Genomic DNA, 20,402 nt, shown 5'->3' with positions numbered 1-20,402 from the left:
TTATTTGCTTTTTATTCAGTACAGGGGATTGAACCCAGGGTCATTGTACCTTTGAGCTATACCCCAGCCCTATTTTTTATTTTATTTTTAATTTTTAATTTTTGCAATACTGGGGATTGAACCCAGGGCATTCAACCTCCGAGCTATGCCCCAGCCCTATTTTTTATTCTTTTTATTTTGAAACAGGGTTTTACTAAATTGTGGAGGGCCTGACTAAGTTGCTGAGGCTGGCTGAGAATCTGTGATCCTTCTGTCTCGGCCTCCCAAGTACTGGGATTACAAGTGTCCACCACAATGCCTGGCAGCCTCAGCAATTTACAGGGACCTTCAATTTAGAGGGTATCATCACCAAAAATAAATGAATAGAAGAAAAACAAAAAGTAACGCCGGGTGTGGTGGCACACACTTGTAATCACCATGCTTGGGAGGCGAAGACAGGAGGATCGTGGTGGTTCAAAGGTTCGAAGCCAGCCTCGCTGGCTTAAGAGACCTGTTTCCAAATAAAAAAATATAAAATAGGTCTGGGAGTGTAGCCCGGAGGTAGAAGGGCTTCCAGGAACCACAGTACCACCAAAAAGAAGAAGAAGAAGAAGAAGAAGAAGAAGAAGAAGAAGAAGAAGAAGAAGAAGAAGAAGAAGAAGAAGAAAAAGAAGAGGAGGAGGAGGAGGAGGAGGAGGAGGAGGAAGAGGAGGAATGAGAAGAAGAAGAGAAACAAAAAGTAAATGTGAGCAGGACATGGTGGCACATACTTGGTGAGACCTTATTTCAAAATTAAGAATAAGAAGCCAGGCATGGTGGCGCAGGCTTGTAATCCGAGCGCTTGGGAGGCTGAGACAGGAGGATTGCACAGGTTCGAAGCCAGCCTCAGCTACTGAGTGAAGCCCTCTGCAACTTAGTGAGACCCTGTTTCCATATAAAGTATAAAATAGGTTTGGGAGTATAGCCTGGAGGTAGAAAAACCCCTGGGTTTTACCCCTAGTGCCACACACACACACACACACACACACACACACACAGAATAATAAATAGGGCTGGCATATAGCTCAGAGGTAGAATGCCCCTGGGCTCGACCTCCTGGTTACACACACACACACACACACACACACACACACACACACACACACACACACCAAAGGGGGCTGGAGATGTAGTTCAGTGGTCAAATGATCGCCTAGCATGTGTGAGGTCCTGGATTCTGTAGAGGAGAAATAAATAAGTCTACAGAGATAAGAACTGTTCTGGAGGGGAGTAAGAAGGCTGCTTATTCAATTAAAATTTCTTTTTACAGTATGTGACATCATACTTGGTCCATCCTCCCTTTCATTTTTAACAACTCTCTACCGCCCTCTACTGTTCAGATGATGTCATTTCATTCCAGTTCAAAGGGAGTATTACTTGTAGCTAGTTCCTGACTTTTGCTACCTACATCATCCTTGTTGAGTCCTACTCTGTTCTTAACCCTGTGACCAGCATGAGAAACACAAAGTCACAGCCTTGTGGGAGATACGGACTTTTATGCCATTACAAGGCATGGCAAAGGTCATTCTAGAAAAGGAATTACTCTGAGCCAGGCACCGTGCTAAGCACATTGTATATACAAGTTTAGTCCTACTGACAGCCATTCAATGGATTTGCATTTACAGACGAGGAAATGGGCCCACAAATATGATTGTTCAAGGTCACAGTTTAGTAAATATAGGAGATGGATTTCTTTTTTTCTCGTGTGTATATGAGAGAAAGACAGACAGACAGACAGACAGGCGGACTGGGGATTTAACCGAGGGGAATTCTACCTCTGAGCTAACCCCCAAGTTTAATTTTATTTTGAAACAGGGTCTCGCTAGGCTAATGAGTGTCTATTTGCTGAAGTTATCCTTGAACCTGCAATCTTCCTGTTTCACCTCCCAAGTAATAGGATTACAAGTGTGTGTTACCATGCCTGGCTAGGGATATGGATTCCGAATTCACCTCTCTCCCTTCCAAAGTCAGTTCTTTCAGAATACAACCAAGTAGTGTGAAGCACTGAAGTGGAAGCTTCTGAACCTATTTTGGAGCCAGGCCTGGTGGTACACACCTGTAATCCCAGTACTTGGGAGGCTGAGACAGGAGGATCACAGGTTCATGGCCACCCCCAACTACTTAGTGAAGCCCTCAGCAACTTAGACCCTGTTTCAAAATAGAGAATAACAAGCCAGGCATGGTGGTGCACACTTGTAATCCCAGCATTTGGGAGGCTGCGTCAGGAGGATCGCGGTCTATGGACAGCCTCGGCTACTTAGGCCATCAGCAACTTAGTAAGACCTTGTTTCAAAATAAAGAATAAGCTGGGTGTGGTGGCACACGCTTGTAATCCCAGCATTTGGGAGGCTGAGATAGGAGGATCACAGTTTGCAGACAGCCTCAGCTACTAAGTGAGGCCCTCTGCGACTCAGTGAGACCCTGTTTCAAAATAAAAATACAAAAATAGGGCAGAGGGTGTAGCTCGGAGGTAGAATGCCCCTGAGTTCCATCCCCAGACCCACAAAAAATAAAAATAAAAATAAAAAGGGTAAAAAAATAGGGCTGAGAGTGTAGCTCAGAGGTAGAACATCCCTGGGTTCCATCCCCAGTTTTGCATAAATAAACCTATTTTGGTGAGTGTAGGTGTTGGGTCTGAAAAGACTTTATAGAGAAGAGGATTTCTGATTTGTGCAAAGTTTAGTTCAGGCATCCAAAACGTTGATAAATAGAAACACACATCTGGGACCTGTTCAAAGACTGAAAGTTTAGGTTGGATTGGGGGTAGAGGCAGAAGAGAAGACTAGAATCAGACTTTACAGGGCCTCAGAGTCTAGGTTAAAGAAAATGGGCTTAAAATAAAGGTTAGGGCTTCTCAGCCTGGGGCATATGTTTTGAGCTCCCACCTCCCAGGTGATTAGGGATATAAGAAATCATGGGTACAGCAGGGCATGGTGGTACACACTTATAATCCCAGCATTCAGGAGGCTAAGACAGGAGGATCAGGGTTCATGAATAGCCACAGGTACTTAATGAGGCCCTTTGCAACTCCGTGAGACACTGTTTCAAAATAAAGAATAAAAAATAGGGCTGGGAGTATAGTTAGGAGGTAGAATGTCCCTGGGTTCCATCCCCAGTACCACACACACAGACAAAAAAAATGTACTCAAAGGCTTGGGGTAAAGGCACTCTTGTATTAGCCTGTGAAAAATGCATTATGGATTTGACGGCAAAATCATAAAATTTAAAAATCAATCTGGGATTTCAATCTCAGCTTCAGTACGCCATTTCCTAATGAAGGAGTGGCTGGATATGATCCTCTCTCTGATGCCATTAGGACAGATTAGTTCGTAAAGTCATTTGGGAAGCATCGCTATAGGTGATAGGAAACTCTGGGTTGAGTTCCACGAAGGGCCCTAACTAGGGCTGGATGAAATTCAAAGAAAATTAGAGCCAGCCATGGATGTGCATGCCTGTCATCCCAGAATTTGGGAGCTTGAGACAGGAGGATTGCAGGTTCGAGGACAGCATTAATAAGTAGTGAGACTCTTGTCAATTTAGCAAGACTCTGTTTCAAAATAAAAATAAAATAGGGCTGGGAGTGTAGCTCAGAGGTAGAATTTCCCTGGGTTCAATCCCCAGTACTGAAAAAAAATCTTGCTAAATTGAGGCTGGCCTCCAACCTGAGATCCTCCTGTCTCAGCCTCCCAAGAAATGGGATTATAGGCATGTGCCACTTCACCAGCCTTTTTTTTTGGGGGGGGGGTGGTACTGGGGATGGAATTCAGGGGCTTTCTACCTATGGGCTACACTCTCAGAAGTATATTTTTATATTTTATAGGAAACAGGGTCTCACTAAGTTGCTGAGAGGTCACTAAGTAGCTGAGGCTGGTTTTGAACCTGTGTGATACTCTTATTTCAGCCTCCCAGGTACTGGGATTACAAGCATGTAGCACCACGCCTGGATTTCTCTTTCTCTCTCTCTCTCTCTCTCTCTCTCTCTCTCTCTCTCTCTCTCTCTCTCTCTGTTCCTTTTGTGGTGCTGGGGATAGACCCAGGGACATTCTACCTCTGAGCTACATTCTTTTTTTTTTTTCCTTTTTTTTTTTTTCTCTCAGTTCTGGGATGGAACCCAGGGGCATTGTACCTCCAAGCTACACCCACAGCCCCACTTTTTATTCTTTATTTTGAAATAGGGTCTCACTGAGTTGCAAAGGGCCTAAGTAGCTGAGGCTGTCCACAAACCGTGATCCTCCTGTCTTGGCCTTCCATCCAGCTCTATTTTTTATTCTTTATTTTGAAACAGGGTCTCACTAAGTTGTGGAGGGCCTCACTTAAGTAGCTAAGGCTGTCGCCAAACCTGAATCCTCCCGTCTCAGCCTCCCAAGTACTGGAATTACAAGCATGCACCACCATGCCCAGCTCTTTCTTTTCTTTTCTTCTTCTCCTTTTTTTGCTTTTGGTGGTATATTTGGAAACAGGGTCTCTTAAGCCAGCACGGCTGGCTTCGAACCTGTGTGATTCTCCTTCTCTGCCTCCCAAGCACAGGGATTACAAGCATGTGCCACCATGCCCCGCCCCAGCTCTTTCTTTCTTACTTTCTTTCTCCCCCTCTTTTCCTCCCTCTCTTCTCCCCTCTTTTCCTCTCTCTCTCTCTCTCTCTCTCTCTCTCTCTCTCTTTCTCTCTCTCTTTCTCTCTCTGTCTCTCTCTGTTACTAGGAATGAAGCCCAGGGGCATTCTATCTCTGAGCTATACCCCAGCCCTACTTTATTTTTATTTGGAAACAAAGTCTTGCTAGGTGGTTGAGAGTCTATTTGCTGAGGCTGTCCTCAAACCTGTGATTCTCCTGTCTCAGCCTCCCAAATCCTGGGATTATAGGTATATACCACCATGCCTGGCTTCATTTTTTATTTTTAATCAAGATCTAAATAAGTTGCTAAGGGTTTTGATAAATTATTAAGACTGGCCTTGAATTTGCAGTCCTCCTGTACTGAGACTGCCTCCCATGACTGGGATTAGTCCTGAGCCACCACACCCGGCTTTTATTCTTTTATTAAGAACATTTTTAGTACGCACCAATTCCCTTACTTTTTTTGTGGTATGGGGAATTTAACCCAGAGGCATCCTATCTCCAGGATATAACCTCAGTTCGATTTTTTCTTTCTTTCTTTCTTCCTTTCTTTCTTCCTTTCTTTCTTTCGCGGGTCTGGGGATGAAACTCAAGGGCATTTGACCTCCGACCTACACCTTCTGCCCTATTTTTTTATTCTTTATTTTGAAAACCAGGTCTCACTGAGTTGCAGAGGGCCTCACTCCAACTCCCTCACTTAATGTGTTACTGTGAGCAAATTATTTGACCTTTTTGTACCTCGGTTTCATTTGCATTGGGGATTATCATACCTACATTTCTATAGTGAGTGTCACAGGGAAAATTCAATGAGTTAATTAGTATAAAGCTCGTAGAGCCTTAAACAAAATTCAGCACTGTTTAAGCACCAGCTATTATAACAATGCAATCCTACTGTGTTCCCAGTCATCATCACCCACAGCCACATTCATTCTTAGGTCATTCATACTGTTGTCTTGACGGGTCTGGAAGAAATACTGAGATTAACAGACTTCCCATTGCACTTGGATAGACATGATTATCGGTTCACCCAGCTACACGTGCCATATAGAAGTACTCAAAATGCTTGCTGAATGAACAACAAACGTTTTTCCAATCAACTGCAAGCTCTTTGAAGGCAGGGACCAGAGTTCCTATCACATCCCTAAAACCAAACACTTGGTGAAGGATACAGCGCTTAAGGATTGCTAAACTAATGAACGAACGGGGAAACGAATAGACAAATGAATGCAGGTAGAAAGTCACAGCGCGCTGTAGAGAGACCCGCACCAGCTCCGGGCGGGGGCGGGCGGAGGAGGCCGCGCGAGGGCTGACGGGAACTCAGGCCGTCCCCGCGGTCTCCACGAATCCCGGGAGAGCGCAGACGCCACGCCACGCCCCGCCCCGCCCCAAGCCCCGCCCCGGGCCTCACGTGACCTGGGCGGGGCGCCGGGGCGCGGGGTCGCTGAGCTGAAATCATGGCCGGCCTGGTGGACTTCCAAGACGAGGAACAAGTGAAGTCGTTTCTGGAGAACATGGAGGTGGAGTGCAACTACCAGTGCTACCGCGAGAAGGACCCTGACGGTGAGCGCCGCCGGCGCCGCCCGGGGACTCGTGGGGAAGGGGTCGGGTGAGCGGACGCCGAGAGCCGAGGGCGTCGCGTGGCGCCGAGGACGCGGCGGGCGAGGTCGGTGGGCCCGGACCCGGCGTGTGGCGGGAGGGGCCGCGGGGCGGGGGCCGCGCCGGGCGGGAGGGCGAGGCGCGGTCGGGCGTTGGCGGTGGAGGGACCTGGGATGCCCAGACGAGCAGACCGAGTTCCCTGCCTTCAGCCAGTTGACGTTCTAGTCCCGGGAGTCGGCCAGTAAGTTCGAGGAAATAAGTGAAATGGCGTGTTAGAACTAGAATCAGCAATCGGAAGGCTGAGACAAAGATCCCCAGTTAGAGGTCCGCCTGAGCAAAAGTAGTGAGACTCATTAGTTAGTGTTTCAGAATTAAAATAGGGCCGGGTGCCCCTGGGTTAAATCTCCAGTACCCCCCCCACACACACACACACAAGTGCAGTGACGATGATGAAGAGACTGGAGTTGAGGATGATTATAATGATTGTGAACGAAGTTAGTGAAAGTGGAATTTGAACAGAGCCTTGAGCAAGGGAGTGAACCTTGAGGATAGCTGCCAAGCAGGGTTAACAGCTGGCCAGAAAGAAGGTCTTACGGTAGGAATGTGCCCAGTGTGCAGTGTGGATGCTGCGTGGGTTGAATGTATGGGTGGATGATGGTGTCTTGAGGGCCCATCTTTGTAGCCAAATCTTTGGCTGGTTTGCTTCCTTCTACTTTATTTTGTATGGGACAATGGAACCTAGGGGCATTCTGCCTCTGAACTACATCCCAGTACTTATTTTATTTTAGTAAATAAAATAATAGGATTGAACCCAGAGGGGATTCTACCTCTAAGCTACACTCCCAGTCCTATTTTATTATGAAACAGAGTCTCACTAAGTTGCAGAGGGCATGTTGCTGAGGCTGGTTATGGACCTCTAATCCTCCAGTCTCAGCCTCCCAGTACTGGGCTTACAAGCATGTGCCACCACTACTGGTTATTTCTTCCTTTAGAAAGTAAATTTTAAGCTAGGCGTGGTGGTGCACACTTGTAATCCCAGCATTTGAGATGCTGAGACAGGAGGATCTGGGGTTCCTGGACAGCCTTGAGACCCTGTTTCAAAATAAAGAGAAAAAAAATAGGGTTGGGTGTGTATCTCAGAGGTAGAATGACGCTGAGTTCCATTCCCAGTACCGCAAAAATAAATTTTAGCCAGGCTTGGTGGCGCATTCCTGTAATCCCAGTACTTGGGGAGGTTTAGGTAGGATCATAGGTTCAAGGACAGCCTTAGCAAGTAGTGAGATTCTCATCAACCTAGCCAGACCCTGTTTCAAAATAAAAATAAAAAATAGAGCTGGGTGTGGTGGCACATTCTTGTAATCCCAGTACTTGAGAGGCTGAGACAAGAGGATCTCAGGTTCAAAGCCAGCCTCAACTAATTAGGCCCTTCACAACCTAGAACCTGTTTCCAAATAAGAAAATCAGAGCGGGATTTAGCTCAGAAGTAAAATGCCTCTGGGTTCAGCCCCTAGTGTCACTAAAATATAAAATAAGGTTGGGGTTTATCTCAGAGGTAGAATGCCCCTGGGTTCAGTCCCCAATAACCACACACACACATGTAAATTTTGGAAGGACAAATGACTGTATTCCCAGCATCTATGTATATGGTACATAGCTGCATATAGGTCTTAATTTAAGTATTTGTTGAGGGAAAATGATGCAGTATATTGTGGAGAGGTTTTATTATGGAGAGAGGCTTGCTGGAACAGGGAGACTGTCACGAAGGGGAACCTATTTTTGGTTCCTTTGGTAGTTGCCATTTCTAGTTGGGCTTCACAGTTTCCAGCCTAGCTAGGGAACAAGGTACAATCATTGCACATATTTTTCTTGTTGCATGTGATTAGCCTGTGAGCCCTTTGGTTTTAGTGCTGGACTTCATGAGTTTCCATTGCAGAAGTCAGAGAGTCTTTGGGCCAGTCTGGCAGGGAGCGGGAGGAACGGCAAGGGGCACCCAGTGCTGGGGCCAGAGTCTCCCCAGTCTCTATATCACTCAGTCCCAGGCAAAGGGGAGAGGAGTTTACTTGTAGAAATGTCTGAATACCACTTGCAATCTTTGTAGTAAGGTCAGCTTGCCACACCTTAGAAGGACAGGGGCTGGTCCTAAATAAACAACTCAGTCTGACTTGCCACACTGGGCCCTCCCCACTGCCGAGCAGCAGCCCAGACGCAAACAGCTCTTGCCCTTCCATTGTAGGTTGCTATCGGCTGGTGGACTACTTGGAAGGAATCCAGAAGAATTTTGACGAAGCTGCCAAGGTGCTGAAGTTCAACTGTGAACAGAACAAGCACAGCGATAGCTGCTACAAACTGGGGGCCTATTACGTGACCGGAAAGGGTAATTGGTCCTTGTCGTTGATGTCAGTGCTGATTTTACACTTAGAGACTTATGCTGAGCTCTTGTTTCCAGAAAGACCCTTACAGGCACTGTGGAAGCACATTGTAGGAAAATTTGGAGACAAGAGTTCAGCAGTACAGGGTTGGGGGAGGGCAGAAAAGCACGGCTTTTAAGTTCAGCAAACCTCCAGGAATGCTATTTGCAAGTTGGGATCTTGAGGCACTTTTAACTCTGTGTCTCAGTTACATCACCTGATGAAGGGTTGCTTTGTAGGGTTCTTGTGAGGATTAAATAGGAAAATACAGGTAAAGACATCAGCCTGTATCTTTCGCAGAGTAAGAGATCGGTGCTTCTTCCCTTTTATTTTTTCCCCTCATTCCCTAATTATAATCCCGTCTATAGGACAGGGGGTGTAGCTCAGAGGTTGAATGCCCCTGGTTTCCATCCCCAGACTCCCCCCCCCCAAAAAAAATAGAATGTTAGAAAATATACCATTTAATTTTTAAAAAAAGGCATAAAAGGAGTAAAAAGGAAGAAAAGTATTTTGGTCAAATAGGAAATAGAACTTAAACCCAGCTATTTTAACAATTACATTAAATGTAAGTAAATACTTGCTAAGATACAGAGACTGTAGGTTGAACATAAATGCAAAGGCATAGCTATATATTATTTAAATATAAAAGTCTCTGGCTATGGTGGCACATACCTATAATCCCAGTACTTAGGACAATGAAACAGGAGGATTGCATGTTTGAGGCCGGCCTCAGCAACTCAGAAGAGAACACCCCCTGAGTTCAATCCTATCCTCAGTTCCAAAAATAAAATAAATAATAAATAAATATAAATATAAATAGTGGTAGGTGGTTGGTGTTAACTCATGTGAAGCACTGTGTTCAGTTTCCGGCACCGGAAAAAAAAAAAAAGTAAATATAAAGATATCAGGAATACATCTTCAAAATTGAAAGAACTCGCCGGGCATGGTGGCGCACACTTGTAATCCCCGCGCTTGGGAGGCGGAGACTGGAGGATCGCGCAGGCTCGAAGCCAGCCGCGCTGGCTTAAGAGACCCTGTTTCCAAATAAAAATATAAAAAAATAGGTCTGGGAGTGTAGCCCAGAAGTAGAAGGGCTCCCAGGAACCCCAGTACCACCAAAAAAAAAATTTTGAAGGAACTCAGAAGAATGTAGTATTTCAGCTTTTCTAGAAAATTCTATATGATAACCAATAAAGAGGTGAGTTAGAAATAATTTAGCAATGGAGAAGCTCTTTTCAGAGACAAATGGTGAGCGGAAGCCTTTTAGAAAGAATATTGGACTGCTGCTGGGCGTTCTGGCACATGCTTATAATCCCAGCATTTGGGAGGCTGAGACAGGAGGATCATAGTTTGTGGACAGCCTCAGGTACTTAGACCTTTACAACTCAGTGAAAAGATGGAAACAAGTGAAATTATACTGTCCTAAGTTTTGAGGTTTTTTTTTTTTTTTTCAGTACTGGAGATGGAACCCAGGGGCATTTTACCTCCGAGCTACACCCCCAGCCCTATTTTTTAATCTTTATTTTGAAACAGGGTCTCACTGAGTGGCAAAGGGTGCCGGAGCCAGCCGGCAAAAGTACGGGTTCCGAAGAGAGGAGTAAGGATGAAATAATATAACTCTTAAGAATTAAATTCCAAATATGATTTATTCCTAAGCATGGAAGGATCGCCAGTCAGCTCCCAGGTCAGTATCTCTACTGGCGGATACTGGGGCTTCTTCTCTAGTGGTATTTATAGTTTTTTGCTTTAGGTTACCCTGGAGGGAAAATTCCAATGTCGGGGGAGGTCAAAGAATACCCTGATGCAACACAAACCTAGCCTTAGCTCAGACAGAACAATATCATAATTAGCATTAGTAACCTTGAAGCTTTCAAGGCCCCAAACCTTGTGGACTCTGGGCGAGGTCAGTCAGAAGTATGTTTTTAGTAAAGATAAGGGGAAAACCTTAATGGCTCCCCACAAAAGGGCCTCACTAAGTAGTAGCTGAGGCTGTTCTCCCACCACAATTCTCCTGTCTCAGCCTCCCAAATGCTGGGATTACAAGTGTGGACCACTACACCTGGCTCTGTCCTAAGGTTTTTATTTATTTGATTTATTTACTTATTCTCTTTTTGTGTGGTACTAAGGATGGAACCCAGGGGCATTCTACCTCTGAGCCCCTGTTTCAAAATAAAGAATAAAAAATAGGATTAGGGGTATAGCTCGGAAGTAGAATGTCCCTCGGCTTCATCTCCAGCACTGCCAAAAAAAAAAAAAAAAAAAAAAAAGAGTATTGGAGTAACTAATGTAAACCTTTATGTCCTGAAAACAATTTTTGAGGCTGTAGCCCAGGGTTAGAGCACTTGACTAGCATGTACCAAGCTTCAGGTTTGATCATCAGCATCTCAAACAAAACAACCCCTAAAGCCTGTTTACAGCACTTAATACTTGCCAGGTTTTTTGTAAGAATACATTTATGTTCCAACTTACAAAGTAGATACTGTTACCTTTATTTTGCTAGGGAGGAAAACTGAGGCTTACAGAGGTTAAGCAACTTCTCTAAGGTCACAGGACCAGTAAATAATAGAGCCAAGATTGGCTGCAGGTTTCTGGCTCTGGATTTCTCAAACCTCCTTGTCTCGGCAATCCAATTACTGGGATTGCAGGCATATGCCACCACACTTACTTGTGTGGTCTTTTAATATGTCTCATTAAACCATACAGCCCACAGGGGCAATACAATGTCTGTTGATTCCTGAGGACCTACCATAGTAGTTGGCAAATAATAGACATTCGATATATTGTCATCTCTCGGATCCATGGGGAATTGGTTTTAGGATCCTTGCAGACACCAGAATCCTCAGATGCTCAAATCCCTAATTTTTCCCACTTCCAAATAAGATGGTATAATATTTGCATATAACCTCTTTAATCCTCATGTGTTTTTTTTTCTTTTTTTTTTCTTTTTTTTTTTTTTTTTTTGCAGGTCTGGGGATGGAACCCAGGGGCATTTGACCTCTGAGCGACAATCCCTGGCCTGTTTTTTATTCTTTATTTTCAAACAGGGTCTCACAGTTGTAAAGGGCCTCAGTAAGTAGCTGAGGCTGTCCGCGAACCGCGATCCTCCGGTCTCAGCCTCCCGAATGCTGGGATGACAAGCGTGCGCCACCACGCCCGGCTTCATATGTTCTTTAAATCATCTCTAGGTTATCTATAATACCCAAAACAATGTAAATGATAATATAAATAGTTAAGCATTTTTTGTGAATAATGACGAGAAAAAAAGACTACATACTCAGTACAGACACAGGTTTTTATTCGTTTGTTTGTTTGTTTTTATGGCCCTTGGGATGGAACCCAGGGGCATTCTACATCCAAGCTGTACCCCCAGCCCTATTCTTTATTCTTTATTTGCAAGCAGGGTCTCGTTAAATTGCAGATGGCCTGAGTTGCTGAGGTACGCCATGAATCTGCTATCCCCGTCTCAGCCTCCCAAGTCCTGGAGTTACAAGTATGTGCCACCACACCTGGCCTGAGCTTTCTTATAGCATTTGAACTAAAGATTCTATGGGTGTAGCACAAGCCTGTAATCCTAGAACTTGAGAGGCTGAGACAGGAGGATCTCAGATTTGAGGATAACCTCAGAAACATAGTGAGACCCTGTTTCAAAAATATAATAGGGAGCTGGGTGTGGTGGTGCATGATTGTAATCCACCAGTACTTGGGAGGCTGAGACAAGAGGATTGCAGGTTTAGGACAGCCTCTACAAGTAGTGAGACTCTCCTCTACCTAGTGAGACCTTGTTTCAAAATAAAAATAGGGCTGGGGGGTGTAGCTCAGAGGTAGAATGCCCTGGGTTCAATCCCTAATACCAAGGGGGAAAAAAATTATTAAATAAAATAGGGCTGGGGTGTAGCTTAGGTGGAATACCCCTGGGTTCAGTCCTCAAAAATAGCATTTGAACGAGAGTCCATGGCTGTGGTGCATCCCAGTATTTTTGTCCCAGTACTTAGGAGGCTGAGACAAGAGGATTGCATACTTGTAGCGAGCTTTACTTACGCCCTCCACAACTTACAGGGCTAGGAGTATGTCTTAGAGGTAGAAGCCCCTGGGTTTAATACTCAATACCACCAAAATAAAAAAGTTTTCCATGGCTGAGAAAGCGGAAGGGTCTGTTCACTCACCTCCCTTTGCCTTTACTTCCTGTCCTGGCAGGTGGGCTGACTCAGGACCTGAAAGCTGCCTCCAACTGCTTTTTGATGGCCTGTGACACACCTGGAAAGAAGTCTGTGGAAGCGTGTCACAATGTTGGCCTCCTGGCACATGACGGACAGGTCAACGAGGACGGCCAGCCTGACCTGGTGAAGGCCAGGGACTACTACACAAGGGCCTGTGATGGCAGCTATGCCGCCAGCTGTTTCAACCTCAGTGCCATGTTCCTGCAAGGCGCCCCTGGCTTTCCCAAGGACATGGCCCTGGCATGGCAGTACTCCATGAAAGCCTGTGACCTGGGCCATGTGTGGGCCTGCGCCAATGCCAGCCGCATGTACAAGCTGGGGGATGGTGTCGATAAGGACGAGGCCAAGGCAGAGGCGCTAAAAAATCGGGCCCGGCAGCTGCACAAAGAGCAGCAGAAAAATATCGAGCCCATAACGTTTGGGTAATGTGGCCCATCCTCCCTCCCAGGCTATGAAGCTGGCCCCTCCTGTTTGAGACCTGAAGCAGCCCTTGAAGGTCAGCCTGCTGGAGCAGAAGAACTTAGGACTTGTTATCAATAGCTATGGCTGCCGATTTCCATTTGTCCCAGAGCGTCACTGCTGGAATGTCATATAGCCTGTGAGGTGTATTTCAGTCCATAATTATGTGGGTTTGTTCTGTGAAGATATCCACATTTATGGAGTCTTAATTTTCAATTCTTGGAACTCTGTGAAAAATGGGAGCAAACTAAAGAGATCTGAGTGTGGGGGTACAGAGACAGTAAAGGAAGATGGAAGAGTCAGCAGCCACTAGCTCTGAAGGAATCAGCTGCCACCACCATCATTTTAGCTGGAAGGGCTTGAAAATCAGAAAGTGTCTTGATTTACATAATAGAGGTCCTAAGGAGCTAAGAACAGTTAAGTAGTCACGACTGCCACCCTCTGACTTACGTAATCAGTGATGTGGAGAGCCTTTAGAATCAGATCTGTCAAGAAATTCATGGAGATCAGGGGGGGACACGCACCACATAGCCTAACAGTTGCTGTGCCTCGGGGTTGCTAAAGAAGGTGAAATGTAAGCCTGTCTTTCTCCAGAAGAGGCATTCACAGTTAAAAACTCGCACCCTCGGGGCACTGACACAGCTCCTTAGGCTGAGGAAGTGGATATTACCGCAGCAACTTGGGCTGGGATTTTTTTTTACAGAGCAAAGACTTTGTGACACATTACTGGTACTGAACCCTTTTAACTCCCTGTGAATAAACTATTTTGATCGGTTTGTAGTTTATGTTAATAGTGTTCTTTCCAGATTCCAGGTAGGGTTGTGTGTGTTTCACAATGATTGTGCCTTTTAAGAACAGTTCGAATGCCGGGTGTGGTGGCTCACACTTGTAATCCCTGCGCTTGGGCGGCGGAGACAGGAGGATCGCACAGGTTCGAAGCTAGCCACGCTGGCTTAAGAGACCCTGTTTCCAAATAAAAATATATTTAAAAAAAAAATAGGTCTGGGAGTGTAGCCCAGAGATAGAAGGGCTTTCAGGAACCCCAGTTCCACCAAAAAAAAAAAAAAGTTGGAGTTCTGTGCCTCCACAACTTGTCGCCAGGGGGCGAGCTTGTCATTTTCCTGCTGATTCCTAGATCATATCCCTGTCGCCACCTGCTGTCCTATCTTCCACTCTTGCAGCTGTCCTATAAGGAAGCCCCACCTCGGGAAGGTTTGTAAGCACTGCCTGCCAGCTTCTCAGGCTGGTAGAGGAGCAGGACTTTCCTCACTGCAGGGAGTTGTGTTTTGTAGTACTGGGGATTGAATCCAGGGACATTCTACCTCTGAGCCATACCTCCCAGCCCTATTTTTTATTTACTTTTTGAAACAGTCTCATTGAGTTGCAAAGGGCCTAAGTAACTGAGGCTGTCCACAAACCATGATTCTCCTGTCTCAGCCTCCCAAGTACTGGAATTACATGCATGTACCTCCATGCCTGGCTTCAGAGAGATTTTATTTTTTAAATTTATTTTTGGTAATGGGAATTGAACCAAGAAGCTTTCTACCTCCAAGCTATACCTGCAACCCAATTTTATTTTTTATTTGGAAACCGTCTCACTAGGTTGCTGAAAGCCTTGCTAAACTACTGAGGTTGGCTTTGAACCTGTGATCCTCCTGTCTCAGTCTCCCAAGTACTGACATTACAAGCTTGTGCCACTATGCCCAGTGCTTCAGAGAGATTTTAAGAAATATTGAGTTAATTGTTCAAATATAAAGATGCTCAACATTACCAATCTTGTGGGAGCTGCAAATAAAACCCAGCATTTGACCCCAGCCCTTTTTATTCTCTTATGGTACTGGGGATTGAACCCAGGGGCACTCTACCACTGAGCTAAACCCCCATCCCTATTAGTTGAGTACCTCACTAAGTAGCTGAGGCTGGCTTGGAATCTGTGATCTCCTGTCTCAGCCTCCCAAATACTGAGATTACAGGTGTGCGCCACCACGTCCAGCTTTTATATTTTTATTTTGGAATGAGGTCTCACTAAGTTGCCAAGTCTCACTAGGTTGCTGCAGCTGGCCTCAAACCTAAAATCCTCCTGCCTAAGCTTACCAAGTCCTGGGACTACAAGCATGTACCACCATACCCAGTTTACAGTGAACTCTTAAAAACTCATCCATAAGAAAATTTTTGTTGTAATCCCAGTACTTGAGAGGAGGCTGAGACTGAAAGATTGTAGGTTCAAGGACAGCCTCAGCGAATAGACTCATCAAACTAATAAGACCCTATTTCAAATTTAAAATAGGGTTGTGGTATAGCTCAATCCCCTCTACCAAGAAACAATAAAAAACTTGTTTAAAAAATGGACCAGGAGCCGGGCGTGGTGGCGCATGCTTGTAATCCCAGTACTTGGGAGGCTGAGACAGGAGGATAACAGTTCACGGCCAGCCTCAGCTACTTAGCGAGGCCTCCGCAACTTAGTGAGACCCTGTTTCGAAATAAAGAATAAAAAATAGTGCTGGAAGCCTGTGGTGGCACACACTTGTAATCTCCGTGCTTGGGAGATGGAGACAGGAGGATCGCGCAGGTTTAAAGCCAGCCTTGCTGGCTTAAGAGACCCTGTTTCCAAATAAAAAAATATAAAATAGGTCTGGGAGTGTAGCCCGAGAAGGGTTCCATCCCAAGTACCACCAAAAAAAAAAAAAAAAGTGCTGGAGGTGTAGGTCATAGGTAGAATGCCCCTGGGTTTCATCCCAAGTTCCCAAGTACTGCAAAAATAAAAATAAAAAATAAGGAAAAGAAAGAATGAAAAATAGGGCTGGGGGTGTAGCTCGGATATAAAATGCCCCTGGGTTCCATCCCCAGTTCCAGAAATAAAATTTAAAAAATGAAATAAGAGCCAGGCGTGGTGGCGCACGCTTGTAATCCCAGCATTTGGGAGGCTGAGACTGGAGGACCGTGGTTCGCAGACAGCCTCAGCTACTTAGGCCCTCTGCAACTCAGTGAGACCCTGTTTCAAAATAAAGAATAAAAAATTGGGCAGGAGGTGTAGCTCAGAGGTCAAATGCCTCTGGGTTCCATCCCTAGACCTGCAAAATAAATAATTAATTAAAGCAGAGGATATAACTTGAGCCCCTGAGTTCAATCCCCAGCACAACAAAAATTAAATACATAAATACATAAAGTTGGGGATATAGTTCAGAGGTAGAAAGTCCCTGAATCCAACCCCCAGTACCAAAAAAAGAAAAATGAAAAAAGAAAATAAAAATAATAATTGAGTCAAGTGTGGGAGGTGGTGGGAACTCTAGGAATGAGGCCTCTTTGGAGGAAGCTGCCGTGAGCGTGTCCTGGGGAGGCTGTGCCTTATTCTTGGCCCATCCTCTCTGCTTCTGTTTCCTGGCTCTCATGAACTGAGCAGTTTTCCTCTGTCATTCCCTTCTACCTAATGTTCTGCCTCACCTCAGACCCCAAATGATAGAGCTAGCTAGCTATGGACTGAAACCTTGGAAACCATGAACCAAAATAAACCTTCCTACATTAAATTGAATTTTCTCAGGAAATGTGCCACAGCAATGGAAAGCTAACACATCTATAATTGCCAAAACTTGGAAGCAATCAAGATCTCCTTCAGTAGAGGAAAAGATAATTGACAATGGAATAATTTCTCGCTATAAAAGTATAAATAAATAGCTGGTCATGGTGGGGCACGGTTGTAGTCACAGTACTGGGGAGAATGAGACAGGAGGATTGTAGGTTCGTGGCCAGACTCAGCTACTTGTGAGGCTCTCTGCAACTTAGACCCTGTTTCAAAATAAAAAATAGGGCTTGGAAGTAGAATGCCCCTGGGTTCGATCCCCAATACCACACACACACACACACACACACACACACAAATGAGTTAGGCTGGGTGCAGTGGTACATGCCTATAATTCCAGTACTTGGGAGGCTGAGACTGGAGGATTGCAGGTTTGAAGACAGCCTTGGCACCTTAGTGAGGTTCTCAGCAACCTAGTGAGACTTTCATCTAAATAAAAAATAAAATTGGGCTGGATATGTTGCTTGGAGGTAGAATGCCTCTGAGTTCAAGTCCCAGAAACACGCGCATGTGCGCATGCGCACACACACACACACACACACACACACACATACACACACACACACACACGTACAGTTGGCATGCCATGGAAAGGCTTGGAGGAACTTACTAAATGAAAAAGAAGCCAATCTGAAAAGGTTACATTCTACCTGATTCTAACTGTATGCCACTGGTATCTATTCTAGGAAAGGCAAAACAAAAGCCTGGGAATGAGACTCTGGTAGAGCTCTTGCCTAGTGTATGAGTGCCTAGGTTCAATCCCCATCACTGGCAAAAAAAAAAAAAAAAAAAAAAAAAAAAAAAAGAAAGAAAAGAAGAAAAAAAGGAAAAAGAAAAGAAGAAAAAAATCAGGTTTGGTGGGCGGAGAATTAATAGAGCGCAGGATTTTTATTTTTATTTTTATTTTTTGTACTGGAGATGGGACCCAGGGGCATTCTACCTCCAAGCCACACCCCCAGCCCTATTTTTTCTCTTTTTTTGTGTGTGGTACTGGACTTCCTGGAAGTCCTTCTGTTAGGGTCCGAGATGCGCCCCCTTGCCCAAATAACGAAGAACTCACCAAGGATGTAACACACAGGCAGAGTTTTATTGTGCTGCAGCCCTTTGTACTGGCTAGCCAGTGGTCGAAGCTCTTTTACAAGCCCGCCTGTGGTTTGAGGAACTGTCCGTGTGGCTACCAGGGAGTGCCCTGGCCGAGCCAACGTCCAGCCTCACCAACAGAGAGCAAGTGGTCAGAGTCGACCCTGAGCACACTTCAGGCTCTATATTTATAGCCCCTGGAGGGGTGGTTACACACGTCACAGCCCGCCAAAAAGTAGGATACAACCAATCAAATAAAAAGGTAAACGAGTACAACCAATGATTTCAAAAGAAAGCACACACACACTTGAATCACAGCAAATAGTTTTACAGGACAGCCTTTCTACGTCACCGCCCGCCGAGGAGTGACTTTCTCTTTCATGCTTGGTTACTATGGTAACCTTCAGCTCGGCCCATGAGTACCAGGTGTTTTCTTTAGATAAGGCTGTGGCGGGCTTGGGACTCACTTCCAAGAAAAATAGCTTCACTCTCTAAACTCCTTTATACTATTTTAAAATATCTCAAACTTTAAAGAAACAACTCTTAGCATCAAGAATTTTGAAAGACAAGTCTATCCTTAAAATAATTTCTAATAGTAACCTAGGTTTTTAAATTAAAACAACTTTTAACATTAAGGTAGCTGGGGCATAAGCAAGCAGTTTCACAGAAGCCAGAACTCAGGCAGTTATCATAAGCAGGAACTTACAAGTTGTACTTTATATTGGCGAGTGGGGTTACCGAAGCAGAAACTTGCAGTTTTATTCTAAGTTAATTCTATATCTTCACATTTTAATTTTATAAGGAGAGGGGAATGTCTCCTCACAGCACTCTTACATGTTTTTGTTACTCTCTTACTTCTACAAGGGTCCTACTTTAATTCTAATATCCTACTTTCTTATTTCTAATAGATTCCATATACTAATATTGTCAATATCTTAGATTCCTCTTCCTGCATTCCTTCACTTCTACCTCTGGGCTACACTCCCAGACCTATTTTATACTTTTTTATTTTTGGAAACAGGGTCTCTTAAGCCAGCACGGCTGGCTTCGAACCTGCCTAATCCTCCTGTCTCCGCCTCCCAAGCGCGGGGATTACAAGCGTGCCCGGCTTATTCTTTATTTTGAAACAGGGTCTCGCTGAATTGCAAAGGGCCTCACTAAGTGGCTGAGGTTGTCCTCGACCCATGATCCTCCTGTGTCAGCCTCCCAAATGCTGGTATTATAAGCGTGCACCACCATGCCCAACTGAGCATAGGATTTTTAGGGTTTTCAGGGTAGTTGAAACTATCATGTGTGGTACTATAGTACATCATTATACATCGTCCAAACACCTAAAGTGTACAACAGCAAGAATAAGCTCTAATATAAACTGTGTGTGGACCTTATGTGATAGTGATGTGTTAGTATATGCTCAAAGGTAGCATTCTGGTGGGAGATGTTGCTGATGGGGAGGCTGTTCATGTGTGGGGGCAGATTTTCCACATATGGGAAGTCGCTTGTTTCTTTTCAATTTTGCTGCAAATCTAAAACTTCTGAAAAGTAAAGACTATTTAAAACAAAATCACAGCCCCGAGTGGTGGTGCATGCTGGTAATCCTAGTACTTGGTAGGCCGAGACAGGAGGATCGCAGGTTCACAACCAGCCTCATCTACTTAGTGAGGCCCTCTGCAACTCAGTGAGACCTTGTTTCAAAATAAAGAATAAAGCCAGGCATGCTGGTGCACATTTGTAATCCCCGCGCTTGAGACAGAAGGATCGCGCAGGTTCGAAGCCAGCCGCACTGGCTTAAGAGACCCTGTTTCCAAATAAAAATATAAAATAGGTCTGGGAGTGTAGCCCAGAGGTCTGGGAGTGTAGCCCGGAGGTAGAAGGGCTTCCAGGAACTCCAGTACCACCAAAAAACAAAACAAAACAAAACAAAACAAAACAAAACAAACAAAAAAACCAGCCAGCTTCAGCTACTTAGTGAAGCTCTCAGCAACATAGTGAGACTCTGTTTCCAAATAAAATATTAAAAAATTAGGTCTGGGAGTATAACCCAGAGGTAGAAAAGCCCCTGGGTTCCATCCCCAGTACCACAAAAAAAAAAAAAAAAGAAAGAAAGAAAGAAAGAAAGAAAGAAAGGAGGAAAGAAAGAAAGAAGAGAAAAGAAAAGACAAAGAAAAACAGAGCCCGCTGCTGTGCTATCTCAGTGGGTTTAATTTTAGTGACCTTGTCTTCCTGGTTGTGGTTTGTTGGTATTTCTGCTAACCACTTAGTCTCAGAAAGCTGAACTAACTTCTCAATCTCTCTCATTTCCTGTGTGCTATCTTAATTTTATAGCCTTGAAGACGTCCACTTTTTAACTCCTAATTCTCTGGTATGTCTGTTAACTCATTAAGAGTGAGAGCTGGTTTAGCTGCCTCATCCCCCAAACGGCAGCGATTTTACTCCCTAA

General features: G+C 44.8%; 1 protein-coding gene across 1 annotated transcript; it reads left to right on the top strand.

The window, feature by feature from the left end:
- Positions 1-6,082: 6,082 nt before the first annotated feature.
- Positions 6,083-13,275, top strand: COA7 (cytochrome c oxidase assembly factor 7; the record flags this gene model as incomplete). Its single annotated transcript, XM_080693145.1, has 3 exons — positions 6,083-6,188; positions 8,458-8,598; positions 12,827-13,275. The coding sequence occupies 3 exons, from the start codon at positions 6,083-6,085 to the stop codon at positions 13,273-13,275; spliced, it is 696 nt and encodes a 231-aa protein (XP_080549271.1).
- Between the last annotated feature and the right edge of the window lie 7,127 nt (positions 13,276-20,402).

This window comes from Muscardinus avellanarius, assembly GCF_963383645.1.
Source record: "Muscardinus avellanarius genome assembly, chromosome: 3".
Classification (NCBI taxonomy): Eukaryota; Metazoa; Chordata; class Mammalia; order Rodentia; family Gliridae; genus Muscardinus; species Muscardinus avellanarius.
Note: the sequence above shows the minus strand (reverse complement) of the source record. Positions and strands in the feature narration are given on the sequence as shown.